The 27,812-nt window shown below is 28.8% G+C and overlaps 1 protein-coding gene across 8 annotated transcripts in view; it reads right to left on the bottom strand.

Moving 5' to 3' along the window:
* Positions 1 to 27,812, bottom strand: part of Hr39 (Nuclear hormone receptor FTZ-F1 beta) — a 438,812-nt gene that overhangs the window by 5,680 nt on the left and 405,320 nt on the right. For 3 of the 8 annotated variants that reach the window (XM_075372172.1, XM_075372169.1, XM_075372173.1), the window contains 5 exons: positions 24,700 to 24,882; positions 22,051 to 22,303; positions 13,925 to 14,079; positions 10,079 to 10,187; positions 8,054 to 8,333 (listed from right to left, as the gene is read on the bottom strand). In XM_075372172.1, the coding sequence (XP_075228287.1) occupies positions 10,098 to 10,187; positions 13,925 to 14,079; positions 22,051 to 22,303; positions 24,700 to 24,882 (681 nt within the window). In that variant the 3' untranslated portion in view covers positions 8,054 to 8,333; positions 10,079 to 10,097. Of the gene's footprint in view, positions 1 to 1,722; positions 3,840 to 8,050; positions 8,334 to 10,078; positions 10,188 to 13,924; positions 14,080 to 22,050; positions 22,304 to 24,699; positions 24,883 to 27,812 lie in introns of those variants that run through there. The other 5 variants (XR_012757271.1, XR_012757270.1, XM_075372170.1 and 2 more) reach the window with 4 other exon arrangements.

Here is a 27,812-nt window from a genome sequence, read left to right as displayed (position 1 = left end):
AAATGATTATTGTAATGAATAATTTTATTAACAAACTTCAGTAAAAGTTCCAATATCCAATGCAAATGTTTTCTGGAAAATCTGATCGAGTAGATTTTTCTTAATATTTGATATTCTATATTCAATCATTAATTGACTCATACATATTGACTCAACATATAGTAGTCTCCACTTATTTTATTTGAATGCTTAAAAAAGTAAGCACCATAAACAAAAACATTTATTTAAAATCATACACAACAAAGTTAATATAAATATACATTAACAAACAGCAGGTTTAATGGGTTGGGTTATCAATCAGAAACTGAACTGTGGTGCTATGTTTAAAGTTATACAAGATAATTTTTTTTATTGTAATTGCTTTCCATATCAATGGGAATCAAGTAAGTATCAGTCTGAGCACAGATGAGACCCAATGACTTACTTTGTTAGGACCAAAAAGCTGCTGATTCATGAACATAGAATTTTTTTTAAATATTCATCATTTTTATGTTATTCTGAAGATAAAAATTAAATGGAGTGGGAAAATTTAATACTATAAACAAAATTTATACAATAATGTTTTTATTTAGTTGTTTAGAAGAAATTACATAACAAACATAATCTCATTGAAACTAATAAGTTAATATTATTCAAATGAAATAAATAACTCAATCCACAAAATTGTAAAAACTTGATTGCAAGGAAATGTTTATAATTTTGAAAGGAATTTTTTTTTTAATTACATCACTGCCCTTACAGCATGTCAAAATATCATAAGATTTTGAGATTTTCTTTTTTGTAAATGTGAGATCTAAAAACAATATAACTACAAAATTTCATTTAAATTGATGCTGATTTTTCAGGAAATATTCTGAGACAGACAAAAGCAACAACCTACTTACTGTACAGACACCACAGTTAAGAAACATCAGGAATACGAGTAGGTAACTGTTCAGTTAAATTATATGCTCTCTTAATCCTCTATTACGGTTGATATCAAGATGAAAAACTTACCAAATCTTTTCCACTTAACCTTAGAAAAACTAAGAGCAGATAAAAAGGCAAAAAAAAAAGATTATGTATGCTAGGCAAATAAGCTAGAATAGAAAAGCACCTAAGTAATACTACAGTATGTTGCATTAATTAACAGACACACAAAATAAAAATAGTTTATCGTATTGGTAACTGTCAAAATTTCAAGTCAAAGAATATTGTGCTATAAACTAATATTGTTAATTATTTTTTAAAAATGCAGTAAAACTACATCATATGAATGAAATTTTTTTCTGTTACATTAGACTGAGCATACATTAAAGATCCACATCAATGTTATTTTGTAGGGATATCTACCCCAATCACTGCTACTTAATCAAACTGGTTATTACCATTTTTTGAACTGGAGTGCTGTTGGATTCTCATCAAACACATCCATAATCACCATTATTTAAAGATGAAGCATTTATAGATTTATAATCATTTTACAATTGGATTCTTTCTAAATCTGATTTTAAAATGCAAATATAGATTTCAAGCACTAATAAATACCATTATTAGTTTAGTTTCAATTATGTAATTTCCAATAATGTAAAATAAATGTGAGTGTGTGTGTGTGTGTGTGTGTGTGTGTGTGTGTGTGTGTGTGTGTATTTATATATATATATATATTCATTTATTTATAGTTTTAAAAAATATATATCTTAAAATAATATTCATTAAATATATTTGTCAACTCATACCTTCTAATACCAGGAAAATTTGGATACTTGGAAACACATTCTTAGAAGCTGAATATTGGAGCTTACACTGTAGTGTTAAATTATAAGATAAATATTTAATAAAAAAGGTATAATATTAATAATAAATAAAAAGTACATGATAGTAATTTTATAATCTGTAGTACATTTATATCACATACATACATAATATTTTTGCAAAAATACAAAACAAAAAATCATAAATTGAATATGCGGTTTAAAGTACAATAATTTTACTCAAAAAATATTACTGGGATTGTCATAATATCTGAATTCTTTACAATTGAATTCATACTAAGTCTTTATTCAATTTTTTTTAAGAAAATAATTCTTAAATACTAAAAAAAGTTATTTAAATTAATAATCTGTGAGAATAATGGTTCCATATCTTCTTAAATATTTAATATCTTTCATTAATAAACATTATGTGTGTTTAGTTATAAATGTTCAAAAAACACACATAACAAGTTTGTGTTTGAAAATAACAAATATCTAGCAGCACACTGCATATTAACTCTTCTGAGCCTGAGATACATTTTTGTGTATATTTTCCATCTCTCAATATTGAGAATTTTCAGCATATTATATAAATCGATTATAGAAAAAAAATGAACTGTTATTTACTTTTTAGTATCATACATATACTTGAAGCTTTAAACTCTTTTAATTTTATGTAATTATTTAATACCTGTTTTAAATCATCTAAATAATATTCATGAATATATTTATATGACAAATTGCCAAAAAAATTATACTCAGTGCCTATCATAAATAAATAAACTGTGGCTTTTAAAAAAGGCATATTTTCATAAGTGCAGAAAAATAATGATTTTAATACATCAAAAAAGCAATCAAAACAATCATAAAAAAAATTAGATGACTCAAAAAACCAAATTAAAAAACAAAAATGAATAATCTAAAAATTACTTTCATTACAATGTCATAAATACATAAATTGAGTAGATATTTCCTAACATACTATTAATGAATCATAGGTAAAAATTTAATCTAAATTGGTGGAAACGCAGAGTGCATGTGATGTATCATTAAGATACAATATCACTTGATTGGCAACGTGTGAAATGTATCATTAAGCTCAAAAGTGTTTTTTTTTTTTAAATCTGGCATAAAATAATCGAACACAACACAAAAATTACAAATGAATTTTTATAATAATAATAATGCACGAGTAATAATATGATAGTCATTATTATCACAATAACGATAATAAAACAAGATATTGCTCATAATATAATAAAACTGATAATAAGAATGCATTTATAATAAATTATGTTAAATATAACGATAAGTGATAATTATGTAATACTGATCAATAGCCTCGCTTAAAAACGAGGAGAACAGTATATTGAAAATATTACCATATCTTTCAAAAAATCAGTCAATCATACACTAAGGCATCTCAAAAAAAAAAATAAAATTATCAATTATGATGTAATGTATCCTCTACTTGTATGATAACATAATTCAAATTTTAGAACAAAATAAAAATATGTGTTTATATTTTTCATAGGAAAAACAGACATACATTGAATAGAAACAGAACAATGGAGATGTTTAGAAGAAAGAATATTTCCCTGTATTTTCTCCTCAAGATATGATATGCCTATAATCCCTCAGAAAATATGTACGAATACATAAAAATTAAACACTCACTATTAATTACTCATAAAATCATTATTTATTATTATAAAATAATTATTAAACAAAATAGTAATGTAATGTGTATCTGTAACAGTAAATTTTTCTGTATAATTAAATATGAGTTTGAAGGAAATATAATAATGAAGAAATTTAATTATTTTAAAATACCTAACTCCAATTCACTGTAATTAGAAAACCATACATACTGATTGATAATGTACAGAATGCACTTATCCCCATCACAATAGTTATGTATTATCAGAGACTGAAACATCAGGATGTACACAAGTCATGCATATATGGTTTACAGGTCAGTAGAAAATAATAATAATAAAACATGCCAGTTGCAATGTCTATCTCACAATCCCATAAATCTCAATTTCTAGTACGTGTACATTATAATGGCACAATCCTTTAGTATGTATACTTTATAAACATCATCTGGAATACAAAACAATATAATTTAAAATAATAAGTACAATTCAGAAACAATCTTACTTCTAATGTACTAATGTTTTTCAATTTGATTAAAATTGAAAACGTTCATACTTACATTGTTTAAAAAATATTTAATATAATTAATCTTCTTTAGAGTTTATTTTAATTTTATTAAAACAAGATGTTACCTTAATAAATAAATAAAAAACAATGTACAAAGTACACGAAATAAAAAAAAGTGAGGGGATTTTGGTTAAATCACCATACATGATACTAATATCATTGAAAATTAAATATTTGGATTTCAACAGAGCCAATATAAATGCAATAATAAGTAATAACAATTAACACTTTTTTTGTACTTCTCAGCATCACAATTAATCATCCAGTTAAGTTTTTGTTTCCTACCTTATCAAAATGTCATGGCAATTGAATATTTGGAACAACAAAGAAAAACATGATTAAATACAGAGATAATGAGAAGCAAGATAGTCTTTGTTATGGAATGTGCTGGACTAAACGTGGAGAATGCAATGAACAAAAAAAGGAAGATAACTCCAGGTTGCTAATCTCATGTAAGGAAAAGAGTGAGAATTAAACAAAAATGATTTAAAGTGAATTTGCTGATATAAAGTTAAATTTTTCACCTCATATTTTTGTTTTCTATAATTTTTTTTCTTTTTATATAACAAAAATGAATTTTAGTATACATGATTAATATTAATAAATAACAAAACCAAATTTATATTTTAAGTTTTGTTTTTATTTATATCAGAGTCAACTTTCTTTTTAGATTTGGTTTCAGTTCACAATTAGAGTTAATAATTTTACATAATTTTCACCACTGATCAGCATGGATAATGACAAAATGATTATTAAATTTAGATAAATGCTAAAAATAATGTTGACATGTCTTATTATTATTAACAACAATTTTAAACTGTCGAGCAAAATTAGTATAATCTTATAATTAAAAGTGTTTCTTTTTAAATATCCTTATAAAAATTTTCTACGTGGTTAAATTTAAAATAATATAAAAAAGTTATTTTTATTTTTTTATCACTTTATTTTCTGGAACATTTAATATACTTTTACATTGATTTGTATAAAAATACGTAAAACTCTATAACAGCAAAACATTGGCAACAAAATGGATTTTTATTACAGTTATATATAAAAAAAAATTGCTTAAGCAAAGTTTATAAATATTACCTACACGATGTAACAGTCAGTTTCAAATTGAAAAAGATGGATACAATGAAATTTTTGCATGGAAGACAAATTTTATATTTGGTGTTTCCATTTCACCATTTTAATAATTATAATTGTATTTTTTTTAAAAAGATGAAAACAGAAACATAATTAATAAAAATTTTATACAATAAAAAACAATTATAAAATTTTTATAATTTTTAAATTTTTTTTTTTTTTTTTAATAATACATACTATCTTTAAAAGGTTTACATTAAGAGAGCAGAAACTTTATACTATATATCTATAAAGTATAAGGATTTCTTTTTTACAACACAACATTTACTACATAAGCCAATTTTTTTTCAAAAAGAAAATGATTGCATGTAATATTGCTTGTTTGAGTTACATTAATATAAATATATTGTTCATAATATTAATAATTATAATAGCAATAATCATAATAATAGTAATAATAATAATATGGACCTTACTTCACTACAGAAAATTATAACAAACATTGTAATAATCTTAAAGTAAATAATATATAATAATTATAATCTATTTTATTTTTTTTCTACAAAAAATCTTTAAAAAAAACAAAAGCTGCTTTTTGAAAGCAGCTCAAATTCACAAATAAAAGAAATACAGATACACAGATACACATGCCTTGAGTAATTAATGGGTTACAAATTAATGGAAGACTAATTATCATTTGTGTTTAAGTGTGTATTTTTACATATCTCTAGAACAGGAGAATCTTTTTGGTTGATTATGAGTTTTGTTATTTACTAACCAATTTGGTTAAGATTTTGTATATAGACAAAACCAATCACACAAACATATATACCGTGTTTTTTGTAACATACTCACAAAATGATGATCTTTCAAAATAAAAACATTCAATTTTCAAACACTTTATTATCATACATTTTTAATGCATCTTCTGTTATTCAGGACATGCAGCCAACCAGCACATTACTGAACAGCTGGACTGAATTACAAAGAAAATAAAATAACGAGCAATAACTTATTCAAATTAACCTGTATATACCAATAGTCTAAATATTAACAAAGACTGAGAAAATTTCAATAATTTAAAGAATTCTTCAAATCCCATGGATTTACTTCAAATATGCTTATGTAACATTTAGGAAGCACTCTTCTTAATGAATAAAGCAGTACTTGATCTTAATTTAATAAGTTCCTGCATATATTGAATAATTTCAGCTTATATTAGTATCAACTTATTGTATCACGCTTGTAATTGCTTTCCTGTGAATTAGATTTTCTTAACTATTGAAAAATCTTATTAAAAAAAAACACTATTTTGTTTGTAAGTGACAAAGAAGATTGATTCTTTATACTATGGTGAATATTTTGTGATTAATTTTGCTAATTAAAATTTCAGCCAAATTGGTTGGAAAATACAAAAAAATAGGTTATGTATTTTCCAACCAATTTGGCTGAAATTTCACATTGATTAATCACAAAATATTCACCATAGTATAAATAACCTCAGTAAAACATAAATCTCTTTGTGTTATACATTACATTCGATATAAATATAGCATTAACTGTATATCATTATTAAAAAAATAGTTCACAGACTACATTAAATAAAATCACTAACAGTTTAGGCAGCAATCTAATGATAATTTCTATTTTCATGATACTTCAAAAAACCTTCTATTTACTTATAAGGTGACACATATGTAAAGTGCATAACCAACACTTAAGGGTACCACAAACCAAATGCTTAATCTTTTATTTTTATATGCAAGTCAGGTAAGTAGCAAAAAAGGATTTAACGGTAATGCCACTACTTTTTGATGAGGAAGGGAAAAAATAAAGCCAAATGTGGACTATAATGTTTTTTCTTTGATCAAAAAGAACATTGCAGGTAATTTCTTATTCTTAATTTGCAACAGATAATAAAATCAAATTTCTCCAGTGCTTGTTAACATCAAGGTGTAAATAAGTATTGTAAATTAAAAATTTCATCTCATGGTTTATGTTTACATGTGTTACTGCTTTATTTTTAAGAAATATATAATACCATATTGCTGATGAGTTCAATTAATCTTACCATACATCAAGTTGGGCATAATGTTTCTAAATGTAGTTCATACAGTCTAAAACATACTTTAATAGTATATAGAGACAATAAGCTCATGGACAAGTACACAAACGTTTATTGAACAGATTGCTTATTTAGTTAATCACTCTTTAATAGAAAAAACACATACTCAACAGTAATATTTCAATAATACTTGGCTGAGAGCAAGTGTTGATCAAAGAGTAGATTAAAACTTTAAAAAACTAAGGAGAAATAAAAATATTAACGACTTTCATATTTTAATTCAACAATTTAAATGAATAAATAAACAAAATATCAATAACATTCCTGCACAATAAATTTTAGCTACTCAAGAACAGTGCATCAGAGCGATAATAATAATAATAAAAATATTACTTAATGTACAATAAAATATACCAAAATTTTAAATACTTTTGTTTAACTAAACAATTTATTGTAACAAAATAGTCAACCATCAGAAAACAACTCGCATGACATGTAAACAAATATGTGCATGGGCATGAAAGCATGTATTTATATACATTTTCATGCCTATATACGCTCACACACACACACACACACACACACACACACACACACACACACACATACACACACACACACACAAACCACTCTCAATTTATTATTTAGGACAATAATACTTTTTGTGATTTTGTAAATCACATTTTACTAACAATCTTACAATTATAACTTAAATTACTTTTTATATATATATAAATGTATATATATATATATATGTATATATATATATATATATTTATAAATATATACATAAAAATTGAGGAAACTGGAAGTAAATCCACTGGAAATAATCATCTACAAAATAGAAAATTAAAAAAAATCTGGATTTTTAAAAAAAATCAGATGAGAACAGAAAAAATTTAATTTTTTGATACAAAATATATGTATATATATATATTATATTAAATAACAATTCTGGTTCAAAAAGAACCAAATATGCGTTTTATATATTAAAATTCTTTCTTCACAAGGGTTTATCAACATGTAACTAACTCATATAATTATATAATGATTGTTTTAAATAATGTACATCAAAAGGGCTACACAATTTTCACTGTCAGTTCATCAATAGATAACTTGCTTATACTGGGCCTTTCACTTTAATGTTACACTGTTTATTTTTAACCACAATCACACATGTATGCACGATACCTCTTATGCAAGAAAAAGGCACATAGTAGTTCCTGAAATAATATTCATAAAATATTAATTGGCAACATAAATTAATCAATTATAAATTTTTTAAATAAAATACAGAAAATTCCATATTTCTGATTAAAAGATACTTTTAAATAAATGTTAAAAATGTATAAAGATAATATAAATGAAAATAAATATAAAGATAAAATGAAAAAAAAAACAGAATGATAAGGGAGGGACAAATTAAAATATTGTTACTACAAGAACATAATTAAATAAAAGTCTGAAGACAGACATTTTTTTTGGAAATGACTCGTACAGAAGAGTAAAAGTGTAATATAAACAAACTTTAACAATCTACATCTAAGGACGTTTAGAAAAAATATAACAATAGCAGAATATGAGAAAAACTTTTTATAACAGCTTGTATACATAACATCTAAACATTATAAGGATCTTTCAAATAAGTAAAGACACAAACACCTCAATAAAAAATATAAAAAAATGTAGGATGATAATTTCAAAACATAATCTGGCATCCTTATCATAATTTTAAATTGCTGATGGGAAACTATTTTAATACACAAACTATTATCAACCATTCAAAACTGACAAGTCATTTTGAAAAGTGCATTTTTGAAGAAAGATTCTGGCTTCGGAAGATTAAAACCATACAAAATTATTTTCAGATGCTCAAACAGTACATTAAAGATCTATGAACTGAGGGAATTTTTCAAAGTGAATTGAATAGTTAAAAAACAGCCAATAAGTGTTACTGATAACTAACATAACAGATAACCAATTGAACTTTCAATTACAGCTCTGGAATCAATCTTATATCAATGAATTTACTTAAAGGAACAGGTGAGTTACAGTGCAAAGAATAGCTGAAAATGTTAATACAGGCATAGATAAAGTTGACTGAATTAATCACGGCCAACTGAACAACTGTAAAATAAATGAAAGATAGGTTCCACAACAGATTACTGGTAATCATAAAAAACCCCGACCGTGTACAGAGAACTAAAAACTATGCTATATAACTGAAGGATGTACAGCTTTGTAAAATTTTTAGAACAGTGATGACGTGATAAAACCTGAATCCATTATCATGAGCTTGCATTCAACCAACAAAACATTGAGCAGTTCTCCAATCAGAAAAAATTAAGACATAGTCATTCAGTAAAGTGATGCAAATAATTTTTTGTGGTGCTAAATGCCCAATTTTGTGAATTCTGGAAGGTAAACTTGAAAACTAAAACCTACAATATGGAAAAAATAGATGTAGTTAACAGAAAAAAGAGGCGTTTCTTTTATAGGAAAATACTCATTCATACACTGTGTAATCAACAACTGAAATTATTAAAAATTCAGGTAGGAGGCTCCCTTACAATCACTTTAAACCAGACCTAGCCCCATCATATGCCTTTTGTTTGGATTTTGCAGAGTCACATGTGGAGTCAAGTTTTCAACAGAAATAAAAACAAATGCACAAATCTGGCTCAAACTTCAAAACAAAGAACTCATTACTGCTTGCTTAGTTAGCAGTGCAGAGAAAGGATGGAAAAAGCGTTTAATTTTAGCTGGTCATTATACTGAAAAATTGGCAAGTCTAATGACTTGCCAAAGTCATTAAATATTTAAATTTATTAAATTAAAACAACAGTCATTTGCCTCTTTACTTAATGGGAGTGACCCTTAAAATAATACAGATTTATTTTACAAAATACAATTTGTCTAAACTATATTACAAATATCATCAATTTAACATATAATTAATGTAACTTACCAGTGGCACAAATTACTAATCAGTGGTCTCCCCGTAAGAGTTCCATTAACAGATTAAAGCTAGGCCCCTCTCCTTCCTTATTCTTTATAGATAACATTTCCTTACCCACCTACAAAAATTAAATACGTGTATAATAAAAGTCACAGAATAAAAGAAAAAAAAAAACTCTAACTGTATAACACCATTTAGGGTAAAACAGAACTTAAGATCAATACGAAAACCACACTAAAAAATCAAATTATGTTTTATCACTCTTGTTAGTTAATGCAGTCTGCTTCTTTTTTTAGCTTAATCTTCATCATTGTTAAGGCACTTATATATTAACAACAGCTTGAAATTTCTCATCTCAAGAGATATCACAACTATTTGTTACCAAACTATGATTTTAACTCCTACTCGTTAAAAACTGCTGCTGTTAAAATCTTCATGTAATGAAGGAAAAATTTACATGAAACTTACATACAAACTTCATGAAATGAAGGAGAAAATAGTATGAAGAAAAAAATTAAGATTATGTAAAAATATGGTCAACAAGCAGCCAGAACATAGTTGTGGCTGGGTAGAACAGCAAATAGTTGTTCAATCTTTTATTAACAAGATGATGCTACTTAATCTCAGTAGATATACTTATCTGTCCTTTCACAAGTTTTAACATTTTTTTATTTTATTTTTAAATTTAAAATATCTCAACTGATTGTAAACACAATTAAAGTTGGCAACAGGTTTTGTTCTATCTGAGGCTCTATAATAATATATCTAAAGATAATAATTGTCAGCCAAGTTTATAATTCTGGTACAAATTAATATCCTGAAAACTGTATACAACTTTAGAATTAAATTTTTACTTAATACACCACCTATGATCTTGAAGTAGGTATTATTATATTAACAGAACTAAAATCAATGAGTTAATATATGGTAAAATGAAAATATAATAAATTATCATATGAAAAAGTACTGAATGAACATAAAAGTATTATATAGTATCTGCATAGCTCATGTAAAAACTCATTTTTTATAATTTACTTTTAACTTTTTTACTTACTAACAAAAAAATTGTAAATAAAAAAGTACCCTTGTTTATATTATCAGTAAGCAAAACTAAGCTCTATCTGTACATATTAAATTACAATTAATACCTATGTTAAAAAAGAATGAAATAGTTATGAAATTATCAAAAATATTTGATATCAGCAATGCTTCAAACATAGACAATAAAAAATTAAAAACTTGAGAATTGTCTAAATCCAATTAATATTGTTGTAGGTGCCACATTTACAAAATTGATTGTTTAGCCAAAATCTGTGGACTAGAATCAATATGTTTGGTGGAGCAAATCAGAAACTCTACTATTAGAAAAAGTATTAATGCTAAATGAAGAAAATTTTAAGTAGATTTTACGTCATATTCAATATTAAAAATTAATATTTATGTTCTTGCTCCTCTACCCTTAATCAAATATGACCAATAACTGAAAAAAAAAACTGTTTATCTGGGCTTTCATGATCTGATAACTAGCATTCTATATCTGTTCTTAATACAGCATAACTGACTAATCAAACAATTTGACTAATAAATAACTTCAATGATTAAATCAATAAAACACAATTTTTATTCATGTATAATGAGATACTATCAGTACAAAGGTCTCCAATAAAAAACAAATAAAACATGAAATATAATACCTTATCCCGTGCGGAGTTTTGGCAAAACAGTTTTGTGATGTAAGGGTTTTCAAAGTTTTGACACGAATTCAGATCATTTTTTAGTATTAGGGAAGACTGACTTGTATGCCTGATGGTATCATCCATCGGGTTTTGCTGCACAGAAAAACAGTAGTAGTGAAGGAGAAACTTTCAAAGTATCTTTTTTGCGTGATGGAGGTGTGAAATGTTTGTATCTTAATAGATAGATAAGTGTCTCTACTGAAGAAGATAGAGATAGAGAATGGGAAAATGTAGAGAAGTCTTTAAAACAAGCTGCCCATTAAGCTCTTGGAGGTTATAAGCGACAAAACAAAAAGAAAAGTTTACAGGAGTGGAATGATGAAATTAAGATGCTATTTCTAGGAAACAAAAGGCTTATATTAAATGACTGATTAATCCCACGCAACAGAATAGGAATGACTATAAAAGAGTAAGAAATTATGTTAAACTCGGTGGTAGGCAGGCTCATCAAACTTCTTGGAAAAGATTAATTGCTAACGTTGAGGATGATCTGTATGGCAGGCAAGAGCTAGCTTATAGATTTTTCAGGTCAATGGGACAAACACAAAGAGAACGTGTGCAAATATATTGTGTGTCAGAGGAGGAGTTGATAAAGCATTATGTGGGTCTATGGTATGATGAAGTTTCCCCTAATTCTGAATTTGTTGACTGTTCCGACTGTCATGTCGATGATATCATCACAGATGAGCTTACAAGCCATTAAGAGTCTAAAAAATTGGAAAGCAACAGGTTTAGATGGTGTAAATACTGAAATTATAAAATATAGTGGCTTGTTCTTTCATTTGAGGTTATTACACCTTTACAACATGTGTTGGAAGATACACCGAATGCCACAAGCCTGGGCTTCTTCAAACGTAATATCTATTTATAAGAAAGTACTAAAATTAGAGCCAGGAAATTACTGAGCGATCAGTCTTCTTAATGCTGCTTATAAATATTATCCCTTTATTTTTAATCAGTGCTTGCGAGCAGTAACAGATTATTTGATTGGAGAAGAGCAAAAGGGGTTTTTGCCAAGGTCGATTGTGTGTAAGTGCAGTTTTTGTTTTATCCCACATTATAGAAAAGCAGTATGAGTATAATTATGAAACTCACATGGCTTTTATAGGCTGGAAAAAAGCTTTTGATAACATTCAGAGGCTCATGGTATGGGATATAATGCTTAGAAATGGATATCAGAGATATCTTGTAGCGGCTATTGCTAGAATATATGTTGATACAACCATAGTGATTTCTTACAGTGGAAATAAAATAACAGGAAAATTAAAGATCAATAAGGGAGTGTGAAGGTTGCCCAATGTCTCTGACACTTTAGTATGTATGTGGATAAAATCTTAAAGACTTGGAAACATCAGGTTGACTCGGACATTAGGCTTTGTGATTGTACTGACTTTATTGTATGTAGATGCCACCGTAATTATTTTTGATAGTGAGGATAAATTACAACTTGCAATTTATATCCTAAATCAAACAAGTAAGCAATTGGGTATGAAAATCTCGCCTGCAAAATCAAAGATTATGGCTTTTAAAGGTAAATGGCCAATATGCTCAAAAATAATCTTGGAACGATATCAGTTTTTAATTATCTTGGTTGTGATCTATCACACAACAGAAACACAGATGTCGATAAGAAGCTGAGCCAATTTGGGGGAGTGTGTGGTTTAATACACAGGATGTTAGGGAAACAGGCCAGACAATAGACTCAGTTAAGATTCTACAAAATAATGGCCCTGTGCCTATTCTTATGGTAATGAAGTGTGGGTTTTGTGGAGTTGGGATGAGTCACGTATTCAGGCTGCTGAGATAAGGTTTATAAGAGCAGTCAAAGGATGTACTCAAGTAGGCCAAATAAGGAATGAGGAGATAAGAAGACAGCTAAGTGTGATGCCACTATTACTGGGTACATTAAAGGAATATCGTAAAAGACGGAGTGACCATTTGATGCATATGCTGCTTTGTAGACTTCCTTCTCAAGTAAGGAGGTACAAACCTGGGGAAAGAAGGTATATAAGATACCCAAGAAAGTGATGGATGACGGAACTGGTCAATGAGACTAATCCATGATGGATGATGATAATTTATAACCATGAATAAAATGCTATTATTTTTTTTTAGTTACCTGACATGTACGTTGGAGATCTGGTATTCTTAATAACAATTCTCCAAATTTTGATGGAATATCTGGATAATGTGCCAATGTATAATGCTGTAAAGCTTGTAATGCCTTTTCTTGAGAAGCCCGTACCTTTTCTGGTTCTCTTAAATCACTTGCATCTGAAATAAATCAATAAATAAATCAATTGCATCTGAAATTTATATTTATTTTTTATTAAAAAAATAAATATAAATTTAGCATATCAAATCAGTAAAAAGTAAAATTTCTGTATTACCTTTATATATTTTCTACAATAAGAAAATCAACACCCTTTCCTGAAGTATATTAAAATAAATAAATATATATATATATAAGAGGTCTGTTCAGAAAATAGCCAAACATTTTTAATTATGTGAAAACGGAGATATTTAGTGATGTGTGGTTGGCAGCATTGTGTTCCACATAACCTCCTCTGTAACCACATGTTCTTGAATTATTGATATCTCGTTTAGTTTTAGTGTTATTGTTATTTGAGTGTAAAGTGTTAACATGTTAATAGCAATTTTCGGGAGCAACAATACAATGTAAAATTTTATGTGAGACTGTGGAAACTTTCACAGAAACATTTTATCTATTGAAACAAGCTTACAGAGATGATGCTCTGGGTCATACGCAATGTAATAATTGGTTTTCATGATTTAAAAGTGATCATCAGTCAATCAAAGATGACCCTCGACCAGGAAGGCCTTCAACTTCAACTGATGACATCCGCGTTCAGAAAATCAATGAACTGGTGCATGCAAATTGTCAATTGACTGTCAAAGAACTTGCAGAAGATGTTAGCATATTGAATGAATCATGTCATGACATTTTGACTGAAAAATTGTACTGCATGAGTTGCGGCAAAGTTTGTTCCTAGTCTGATGACCAAACAGCAGAAAGAACATCGAGTGGATGTATGTCGGCAACTTCTTGAACAAGCCGATGACAATTAAACATTCATGCAAAGGATTATAATGGGAGACAAAACCTAGGTTTACAACTATGATATGAAGACAAAAGTTCAAACATCAAAAAATTATATATTCGGAAATCCCTACTGACACTTAAAAAACACATTGCACTCAAATAACAATAATACAAAAACTAAACGAGATATCAACAATCCAAGAATATGTGGTTACAGAGGTTATGCAGAACACAATGCTGCCAGCTGCACATTACTAAATATCTCTGTTAGTGCACAATATATATATATATATATATCTATTAAATAAACCACCTAATACAGAATATTGAGATAAGAAATATTTTATCTTAATTTTTCATGAAAGTACTTTCAGGATCCAGCATCGTCAGTCATAACTGAAATAATTCTGTAATTGCATAATAAATATAAAAATACTAAAATAATGACAATTGGGTATTTATTGTTTTTATCTTTTATTGTGCAATAATGTAATTATATAAAATGCCGGATAGCACAAGCTAAACGAGCCTTCAGTAAGAAATATAATTTGTTTACATCAAAAATTAATTTAAATCTCAGGAAAAGATTTTTGAAAGTGTATGTTTGGAGTGTCGCTTTATATGGAAGTGAAACTTGGACAATCGGAGTATCTGAGAAGAAAAGATTAGAAGCTTTTGAAATGTGGTGCTATAGGAGAATGTTAAAAATCAGATGGGTGGATAAAGTGACAAATGAAGAGGTATTGCGGCAAATAGATGAAGAAAGAAGCATTTGGAAAAATATAGTTAAAAGAAGAGACAGACTTATAGGCCACATACTAAGGCATCCTGGAATAGTCGCTTTAATATTGGAAGGACAGATAGAAGGGAAAAATTGTGTAGGCAGGCCACGTTTGGAGTATGTAAAACAAATTGTTGGGGATGTAGGATGTAGAGGGTATACTGAAATGAAACGACTAGCACTAGATAGGGAATCTTGGAGAGCTGCATCAAACCAGTCAAATGACTGAAGACAAAAAAAAAAAAAAAATGTAATTATTTCATTCATGACTGAGGATGCGGGATCCTGAGAAAGTACTTTCATGAAAAATTAAGGTAAGATATATCTTATGTCAATATTCTGTACTAGGTGGTTTATTTAACAGAATTTATATAAACAGTAAGTGGCATTTATAGTGACATTGGATATAATGACATATCAGATATAGTGACCAAAAACTTGTCTCTTGGTTAGTTTGGTATGCTTTTAATACATAAATATTGCATGTATATTGTTCATAATTACATCAGCGGTTGTAGTGACATATCAGTTATTATGACTTATTTTTTCTACTGTAATGCAACATTTTATTACTTATGACAGATGGAAGTGTTGACAGTTAAAATGAGTCACCATTTTCTTTTTACCTGCATAAATACTATAGCTCTTGTTTTTTTTATCTTCTTCCTGTACCAACCAGATTATTGTAAACTGAAGCGGCCACATTCAGTTGTTACTGATCTTTTGCTGTGAGCGTAACATATCATGCGGATATAGAATTTTATTTTGTGTATCTTGTATAATTCATTTAATAGTGATTTAATTATGGCTTCGCAAAAAATATTCACGATAGAGGAAAAGGTGCACATTATCTGGGAGTTAGAGAATTGTAAAACTAATAAGGACATTGCCCAAGAATTAGGCGTAGGTCATTTGACAATATCAGTGACATGGAAGAACGGTGAAAAAATTAAGAAAATTTTGAAACAAATTCTATGAAATCAAAAAGTTTTGATTTCCTAGTCAACATAATGATGTAGACCAAATGCTGTTAAAATGGTTTAAATACCAGAGGGCTAGTGATATCCCTATTAGCGGCCCTATATTGCAAACAACGGCGAATGATTTTTCTGAAAAATTCAGTAAACCACGTGAAATATCTTCAGCTTGGACTATGGTTTCATTAGCGTCACAATATTGTGTCAGGGAGAATAAGCGACGAGGTTACAGCAGTTCCAACTGGTGTGTCAGAAAAATGGCTAGAAACCATTTGGCCAAATTAAAAAGAGGGCTATTCAGATGAAAAAAAATCTATAATATGCTGGGGAATCCAGTCTTTTTTTTTAAACTGATGCCAGAAAAAACCCTTGGCTTAAAGGCGAAACTTGTTTGGGGGGAAAATTACCAAAAGAAAGACTAACAGTGCTAATTGCTACAAATATGACTGGAACTGACAAAAAAAAAACTTCTGGTTATAGGGAAAAGTGTGAACCCCAATGTTTTAAAAATTTGAAATCGCTTCCTGTTATGTACAAAAGTAACAAAGTTTGGATGACAAGTGATACCTTTATGTCTTTGTTACAAAAATGGGACTGTGAATTAATGATCGAAAAGACAAAATATTGCTGCTCATTGACAACTCTCCAGCTCATCCAAACATCAAAAATCTTTTGTGTATAAAGTTAGTGTTCTTGCCACTGAAAACAACAGCAGTCTTACAGCCCTTAGATCAAAGCATGATCAAGTTGGTAAAGTCCACTACAAAAAACATTTAATTTTAAAAATGATAAGGATTTAGATCAAAAAAAGGAAACACAAATAACTATTCTGGATGCTATAATTATCTTAGAAAGATCATGGAATGAGGTTTCAGTGCTGACTGTAAATAATTGCTTTCAACCTGCAGGATAATTACCACAGGCTGGCGAAGTTACTGACGCCACATGCGAAGAAGAATCTTTAGTGGAATGGGGCAATAGTCTACAAAACCAATTGTTGTCAAATGCATTGTTTGAAGATTATCAAGAAGTTGACAAAGATTTAGAAACACATGAAAATGTAACAGATGAAGATGTAGTGGCTTCAGTACTAACAGAAATAGAGAGGGTAATGACAACAATGGTAACAATAGCAACAACAATGAAGAGATCAACCTGCCAAATTTTCCAGAAGTTTTAGCAGCAATGAAAACCGTTTGCCAGTTTCTCAATTTTATAGAAATTGCTAATGAAGAAACAAAGAGTGTTTGTTTTGATTTAGAAAAGACCTTCAAAAACTGTATTACAACATGAAATGTTTGAAACAAAGCAAAATAACCAATTTTTTGCAGAAAAATAAATTTTTACAATTTTTCTTTATCTTCTTTTACTCTATATTTATTATTGCATAGTTTTGTTTTTTCCATACTATTTTATTATGGAAATAAATTATTATTATTATTTTACTGGTTTTTTTTTTGTATTCAGTCATTTGACTGGTTTGATGCAGCTCTCCAAGATTCCCTATCTAGTGCTAGTCGTTTCATTTCAGTATACCCTCTACATCCTACATCTCTAACAATTTTTTTTACATATTCCAAACGTGGCCTGCCTACACAATTTTTTCCTTCTACCTGTCCTTCCAATATTAAAGCGACTATTCCAGGATGCCTTAGTATGTGGCCTATAAGTCTGTCTCTTCTTTTAACTATATTTTTCCAAATGCTTCTTTCTTCATCTATTTGCCGCAATACCTCTTCATTTGTCACTTTATCCACCCATCTGATTTTTAACATTCTCCTATAGCACCACATTTCAAAAGCTTCTAATCTTTTCTTCTCAGATACTCCGATTGTCCAAGTTTCACTTCCATATAAAGCGACACTCCAAACATACACTTTCAAAAATCTTTTCCTGACATTTAAATTAATTTTTGATGTAAACAAATTATATTTCTTACTGAAGGCTCGTTTAGCTTGTGCTATTCGGCATTTCATATCGCTCCTGCTTCGTCCATCTTTAGTAATCCTACTTCCCAAATAACAAAATTCTTCTATCTCCATAATCTTTTCTCCTCCTATTTTCACATTCAGTGGTCCATCTTTGTTATTTCTACTACATTTCATTACTTTTGTTTTGTTCTTGTTTATTTTCATGCGATAGTTCTTGCGTAGGACTTCATCTATACCATTCATTGTTTCTTCTAAGTCCTTTTTACTCTCGGCTAGAATTACTATATCATCAGCAAATCATACCATCTTTATCTTTTCACCTTGTACTGTTACTCCGAATCTAAATTGTTCTTTAACATCATTAACTGCTAGTTCCATGTAAAGATTAAAAAGTAACGGAGATAGGGAACATCCTTGTTGGACTCCCTTTCTTATTACGGCTTCTTTCTTATGTTCTTCAATTAATACTGTTGCTGTTTGGTTCCTGTACATGTTAGCAATTGTTCTTCTATCTCTGTATTTGAACTCTAATTTTTTTTAAAATGCTGAACATTTTATTCCAGTCTACGTTATCGAATGCCTTTTCTAGGTCTATAAACGTCAAGTATGTTGGTTTGTTTTTCTTTAATCTTCCTTCTACTATTAATCTGAGGCCTAAAATTGCTTCCCTTGTCCCTATACTTTTCCTGAAACCAAATTGGTCTTTTTCTAACACTTCTTCCACTCTCCTCTCAATTCTTCGGTATAGAATTCTAGTTAAGATTTTTGATGCATGAGTAGTTAAACTAAATGTTCTGTATTCTTCACATTTATCTGCCCCTGCTTTCTTTGGTATCATGACTATAACACTTTTTTTGAAGTCTGACGGAAATTCCCCTTTTTCATATATATTACACACCAGTTTGTATAATCTATCAATCGCTTCCTCACCTGCACCGCGCAGTAATTCTACAGGTATCCCGTCTATTCCAGGAGCCTTTCTGCCATTTAAATCTTTTAATGCTCTCTTAAATTCAGATCTCAGTATTGTTTCTCCCATTTCATCCTCCTCAACTTCCTCTTCTTCCACTATAACATCATTTTCTAATTCATTTCCTCCGTATAACTCTTCAATATATTCCACCCATCTATCAACTTTACCTTTCGTATTATATACTGGTGTACCATCTTTGTTTAACACATTATTAGATTTTAATTTATGTGCCCCAAAATTTTCCTTAACTTTCCTGTATGCTCCGTCTATTTTACCAATGTTCATTTCTCTTTCCACTTCTGAACACTTTTCTTTAATCCACTCTTCTTTCGCCAGTTTGCACTTCCTGTTTATAGCATTTCTTAATAGACGATAGTTCCTTTTACTTTCTTCATCACTAGCATTCTTATATTTTCTACATTCATCCATCAACTGCAATATATCGTCTGAAACCCAAGGTTTTCTATCAGTTCTCTTTATACCGCCTAAGTTTGCTTCTGCTGATTTAAGAATTTCCTTTTTAACAATCTCCCATTCTTCTTCTACATTTTCTACCTTATCTTTTTTATTCAGACCTCTTGCGATGTCCTCCTCAAAAATCTTCTTTACCTCCTCTTCCTCAAGCTTCTCTAAATTCCACCGATTCATCTGACACCTTTTCTTCAGGTTTTTAAACCCCCCAATCTACATTTCATTATCACCAAATTATGGTCGCTATCAATGTCTGCTCCAGGATAAGTTTTGCAGTCAACGAGTTGATTTCTAAATCTTTGCTTAACCATGATATAATCTATCTGATACCTTGCAGTATCGCCTGGCTTTTTCCAAGTGTATATTCTTCTATTATGATTTTTAAATTGGGTGTTGGCAACTACTAAATTATACTTCGTGCAAAACTCTATAAGTCGGTCCCCTCTTTCATTCCTTTTGCCCATCCCGTATTCACCCACTATATTTCCTTCCTTGCCTTTTCCAATGCTTGCATTCCAATCTGCAACTATTATTAAATTTTCATCTATACTGTATTACTTTTCATTTTACTGTATTACAAAAAAAAGTATGACTAAGTTACATAAACATCAGTTATTGTGACTGTCGGTTATAATGACCTAAAATCATTGGTTCCTTGAAGGCCACTATAAACAATATTTACTGTAATTTAATATCAGAAGAATAATATAAATCTTAAAAGACTTAATTTCAGTAAAGTAATATATATATATATATATATATATATATATACATACATAATACATACAAAATTTTATACATTTTAAAAGTAATATAAACAGATACAACAGTAATATAAAAAGTATAAATAGATGTAAAGAAAAAATAACTCAATCTGATTTCATTTAATTAATTAATTGTAAGAATAAATATAGATCGTAGGTGAAATAGCTATGACATATATTTAATAAATATCTACTTCAATGTAAAACTGAAACATAAGGTTTGAAATTTATGACTGATGAGTTTTAAACCATCTTGAAGGGGATTTTAAGAATCTAATTTCTTCAGATTGCTAATAATTTCTGGCATAGAAGTATTATGTGGGCACTAGGCACTGTTACAATAAATATGGGATACAAACTTGTTTGTGCTTAAACTATTGCAATAGGATCAGTAGTATGACAAACCAGAGTAATGGATTTCTCCCAATTAAGAAGAAAGATAAAATAATAATAATGAAAAGAAGAATTTAGATGGAACTAAACAGGATTCTTTCTGAGAATAAAGATGCAGATATTGAAAATTATTATGCTTTAACAATTTAAGAGACAAGTTGCTGTACTGGTTCTGCAGGCCAGGGGATATAAACACTGCCAGGGACCAGCAGAAACAGAGTATAGTGAGGCTGAGTTTGGTGCAGTTGTAACAACAATCAATAACAGACTGTAGTTCAGAAAGGCCATGTTAGGCGCAGTGCTTTATTTAAAATAGGCACTGCAGGTCACATGATAAATATTGTGTATGGAAATAAAAAATATTTTCAGCTGGTTATATCTCTCTTGTCAACAATGTAAATGGTATATTCTTTTTGGACTTTGTACACAACAATTTAACAGTGATGATCTAGGTTATGATCTTTGTTGATAATAAAACAAAATAAGATTAAAAACTAAAAGTTTAATAAAAACAAGTTTTTTATTTTAATTCAATTTTAATTTGTGTAAATTGATTGAAATCATCTAAACACACAAGATTAACTTCTATATTTGTGTAATTTGCCTAACTGAAAAAACATCTTAATTTTAAAATGTTATTAGCAAATAAACTACTTAAATAACTGTTCATATTCATTCAAGAACCATTTTAAAGAAATTAAACTATCTTAAACAGTAATATAAGATAACCGCATGAGAATATTTTAACAGGTAAAATATTAATTAGTAACCTTACTATACTAAAAAAAAAGTGTCACTTGCAGGAAAAATTGGTCAGAATGGGAATGAATCTACCATTTGGTACATAATTATTACAAAAAATTTATACATGTTTAAAAAAAATCATCTCACCTGATGTAAGGAGAACAATAACCTTCATAGCAACATATTCATATCTATCGACTCTCAGTCTTCGAAGATGCTCTGTAAAGTTGAGCATTCTTTCGATGGCTGGGCCAAGACCCAACTCTCTGGCTTGTCCTAATGATATACATTTACCAAGAGAAACTCTAATCTCCCCAGGTGAACTCATGGATCGAAAACAACAAGAAAATAGCAACAATTCACACCATGCATTTATTAATAAAGATATTTGATCGTCTATCTGTAAACAAAAAAAAAAAGAAGTTATCCTGATTAGTTAATTTACAATTTTACACACACGAAATTATTTTTTCACACATTTTAAATGAGAAAATATAATAATAAAAATTTTATCATATAAAAGAAAAATAATACCTCTGATATAATAACACCAGTCTTATTTAAATCATTAATTATCCTTTTAGAAAATAAAAATTAATCCAAAAACATTTCTATAACTTTTTCAGTTACAATTATAATAAAAACATCCAGTGTTATTATGGCCTCATAAAACTTAGACCCTATTATATTAACTGTTCTGTAAGTCCAAACTTGCAACATGAATGTTTCTTAGATCATCACCATCCACCACTTTAAAAGAATGTTCCTTTCTTTCATAATATAATTTTTATTAATGTCTGAGTTATCAAGTTTTTCTACTATTGGGATATAAAAATACATATGGTAACATGGTTTCATGGAAGATGTCTTGGAAAGATTACAAGTAAACTAATAGAAATAGCAAGTGATCATAACCAAAATTACAATAAATTGTTTTTTTAGAAGCCTTTTTATAAATTGTTTTATTAATTTACAAATTAATATTAACATTTATAAAAGTATTACTTACATGTTTATATTAAGTGCTGGAAATGTCCACTATGATTTTCAATGCATGCATCAACATGTTTTCTTATACTGTACGTGACCTTTTTTAGTGTGGCAGCAGTGATATTTGATATACAGTCCTCAATATTTTGTTTAAGTTCAACTGTAGCAGGTTGTTTGAGTACACATTATCTTTCAAAAAGCCCCACACATAAAAATTAGAAGGACTCAGGTCCGGTGAACGTGGTGGCCATAGACCACAAGAAATTATCTGGTCATTGAAAAAATTGCATACTACTGTTTGCTGTGTGTGCAGTTACTCCATCTTGTAGTAGCCAGCAATCACATTCATCAGCATGTATTAGAGCTATAAACTGCATGATTATTTCTTGATACTGTTCAGCTGTGATGGTCTCCGAAAAAAACATAGGCCTGACAATTCTCCAGCAAGATACACCACACTCCATTTTTTTGCGAATGTAATGGCTGTTCATGGAACACATGTGGGTTCTCTGAAAGATCATATTCTGTAATTCTGACTATTAACATATCTGCTAAAATGAAACCAAGCTTCATCATTGAAAAAAACCTTGTCTAGAGCAGATATGTAATTTCAAATAGAACTTCTAAACCACCGACAATACTGCATTTATTTCTCCTTATCTGGTTCTTGGAGCTGATGACTTACGTTAATTGTATGGATGTAATTTTGGAACTTTACTAGCCTTATGAACACTTCTGTAAGACAGCCCAATCTGGCTAAAAAGTTTTTGAAGAGACTTTTTTGGAAAACAAAGAAGTGTTTCATTTATTGTCCAGACTGTCAACAGTTAAAACACTTGGACGGCCGGTACATTTAGTCATGCACACTACCTGTATCTCGAAAACAATTAAATAAAGGACACATACTGGATTTGTTTGGTACATTAGCATTTGGAAAAGCATTTAAAAAATCTTCTTGACATTTCTCGTATGATTTCAATTTGCAGTAACTCACAACAATAAAGACATTTCTGCTCGGACTAAGGTGCCACGCCCACTGTTAGTCAGAGGCGTGATTCTAGCAGTGCTACCATGCACTATTCTGTCACACAAAAAATTACCATAATTAAAATATCTTTTATAAATTTAACTGTCATTACTACAAGGCAGAAAAATTTGGGTTGTGTGACTTTACGACCACCCGTAGATTCATTTAAACAGGTTACCAAAATAATTCATGGGATACTCATGAGCATTTAACAAAAGTAGAATGACACACTATAACATATAACTTATCAGTTTTCATTACATGGTGAGGTATGGTATAACTAAGTATGATAAAGTTGCCAGCCTCTGTGGCACAAATGGTAACATCTCGACCTTTCATCCGGAAGTCCTGGGGTTTGAATCCCGGTCAGGCATGGCATTTTCACATGCTACAAATCATTCACCTCATTCTCTGAAGCAATACCTAATGGTGGTCCCGGAGGTAAAAAAAAATACTATGAAGTAACCTTGTAGTATTTGCTTAGGTTACTCTGGAGGATTTAATTTTTATAAACACCATGTTTGTAAAAATTTCCAACACTGTTTGTAAACAAAAATGTTTCTATGAATATTCTTAATAAAATTTTAAAGACTTTTAATCAGTCATTTCTAAGATAAATGTTATATAACGAAATAGAATTGAGCAAGTTAACAATTAGAAAGTTTTGAATTTTTATATAAGAACTTGCTCATCAAAATTTTGATACTATTTAATATGAATATATAATTTGTCACCAAATTTATTAATTCAGAAATAAAATGAGCTTAATTTAAACTTACTGATATGTTCTTGAAAAGAGGTAATGATTTACACCACTTCACTATTTTGTAAAGACGGTGGTCGGCTATGTTGCATAGATTGGATAGAAAATCTGGCCCGGTTGCTGTAGCTGAATTTGACATCCTACTTGGCCTCGACTCCTGCTCATTATATTGCCATAGGTGTTCTACTTCCATTATTTCCTATTTAAAAACAAACATTTATTTCAAGTGATGAGATAAAAATACTCTTTGTAAATTAAAAAAAAAAATGCGTTTCTCATTAGCACAACCATAATTTTACAGCCAAAGAAACTAATCAATATTCTCATCCGTGCAAAAAAAAATTCTGTATAATTTAAAAAAGAGTTGATATTTTTTTATAAAACTTTCAGACCAAGATAACTGATACCTACCTAGGACCAAGATACCAACCTTCTTTTACCAGAACTTATTCTGTAAATTGTGAAGGATATACATATGCTAGAATACTACTTCAAAATTTTCTTTTTAAATTTTAATATATCATAGGCAAAATTAAGATAAACATTTTTTATCAAAAAGGTTTTTCTAAGAAATGAAATTATATCTGAGTGAATAAGAAAAAATCATTATTTGCTGTTTTCTAAAAGCAATTATTTGAATTAAACCAGCAGCGAAATAATTTAGTGAGGGATACTGCTTCAATAATGCAGATAATTTAAATAAAATGAAGTATAAACAAATATTTAAATATTTAAAAGTATTATAAATATGTTTTAAGATTGACAAAGGTACAAAACTACAACAAAAGTCATGGAAGTCAACTCTCACTAATCTACACTAACAATCAGTAAGTAAAAATATTAATATGTAACAATACTATTACATATTAATTTTTGGGTTTGATTCCTTGGGTCTGAAATCTTTTCTCTACAATTTCATCCTTTGCATCTTTATCATTAAAATTCATTTAAAGATTCCCGAAGTTGTAATAATTAAATACATAAATAAAAATAAATCATTATTATTCCATTCAGCCCCAATCTCTGTGGCAGATTGGTAGCAACTCAGCTTTTCTTTGATTCTGTGTCTAAATCTCAAAATGGCTTGGCAGAATTTCATGCTATAAAAATTAAATTGGCATAATATTTGAAATTACAAAAATAAATAAATAACTAATAAAACTCTTCTGTAGTTAAAACCAGTATTTTGATAAAACTTTAAAAAAAGATTAAGTGAATAACACTTCCATACAGTTTAAAAGAAATCAGTTTACAAATGTGGCACAGTATTATAATTTATCTTGGAGATATGGAATTACTATTTGGGGAGGAAGGGTTAGAACACATGAATATGTCAATATTTGTTCAAATAAATCATTGTTGTTATATTTTTAGAGAAATTTATAACAATAAAAATTCAATACATTTCAACAGGTTGTACACTGATACACCAGTTGCAACATTTGTAGGCTAAGATCACAGCAACTCATTCAGTTTTCAGTATGCGCTTAAATTTTATTAGACCTATAAAATTTTCACTTATTTGAATGTTAAATGCTCATATCTGTTTGTTTCATGTCGACTGTAGTTATGCATGCCTAACTTCAAATACCTTCCATTAAAGACATGATATATCCACTTCAACAGTTTTACTAAGAAGCAAAGAATTAGCACAAGTTCTTAATATTTCAAAATGTTTTTTTCAATCTGTAACAGTAACAACAGCTGTACTGAAAACTCTTCCATGAAACATTTATCGCTGTATATTTCTTTAAATTAAATGTATGTAAAGAAAATATCCACATCAAATTGTAATCTTGTTTTCTCCAACCACAAATCCTTACTAAAAATAAGTCTTATGTACACTACAATTCAACAACTTTTTTAAATAAGTATTACTTCAAGATATTTACAGTCCCACATTATGCGAAAGACATCTAATTAGTACAAATCAATAGATAATTACACAGCGCTAAGCAAACAAGCAATACCATGAACCAACATTACCAGTGATAAAAATTTAAAACAGACCTGACTGAATACAACAGTATGATCTTCAGTAGTTATGTTATTAATTAAAATTACAATTGAAATAAATCAAATTTTATCTAAGATAACATAATTTATCTTCTTCAGAAAAACAAAATAAAAACAGAAAATGTTTTTCTACCTTCCATAAATAAAGTTTTTAATAATGCAGATCAACAAAAAAAAAAAAAAAATAATAATAATAATTGGAACTGAGATAAAAGTAGGTAAATTAGAATGTATTTTTTATGCTGAATTTTAAAAGTAAATCAGTTTTTCTTCAGATTTTTAATTATGACCCTTTAAAATGTTCAGAAAATTCTTAAATAATGGAATACAAAAATAATAATAATTACAATTAAAATTCCTACCTTTATTTTGCAGACCTTTATGTTTATCTTAATTTTTTTCTTATCTTAATTCTTTCTAATTTTCTTATCTTTTCATTTCTTAAAAATGCGGAATGATAAAAAGGAAGACCTTTTTATCATCCCGCAGTAGTTACTCATCATAGATTCATCCCATCTGCCTTGAAAACATTGTTCCATCTGCAATATATCTTGGTAGAACCTTTCCCCTTGTTCGTTGTTGATGTCACCCAATTTTAAAGGGAAAAGTCCAAATGAGAATGTAAAAAATGAATTTTCAATGACATTTTGCAGCCTAAATTTTTGTAGTTCACTAAGAGTTCATTTATAAGCTGATCATGTTTTTCAGCTTTTTTCTTTCCAAGAAAACCAGCCTTTCCAAGATATCTTTAAATGACTTCCGTGCTGCTAGTTCTTTACAATTCAGTTTGCTGTCAAATATATTTTCACAAATGAATTTTCTTATTTGTGGCCTGATGAATATTCCCTCTTTTAATTTGGCTTCACTTAAATGAGAAAAAAACCTCAGCTAAATATTTAAAGCCATCTCAATATTTATCTAATGCTTTTAAAATGGTACATCAGGCCTAGTTTTTTGCATAGAGGTGGTAAAGTAATATGATCTGCTTCTACAAAGGGAATATTGACAACATTTTCCTTTCCTGGGGTAAAGTGATTTCTTTATGGCCAGTCTTTAACGGCGTAGTATTTATCTGTAGCCCGATTATCCCACAAACACAATGAGTTTTACACG

Source organism: Lycorma delicatula, chromosome 7, assembly GCF_047948215.1.
Source record: "Lycorma delicatula isolate Av1 chromosome 7, ASM4794821v1, whole genome shotgun sequence".
Classification (NCBI taxonomy): domain Eukaryota; kingdom Metazoa; phylum Arthropoda; class Insecta; order Hemiptera; family Fulgoridae; genus Lycorma; species Lycorma delicatula.
This window is presented reverse-complemented; position numbering and strand designations above follow the sequence as displayed.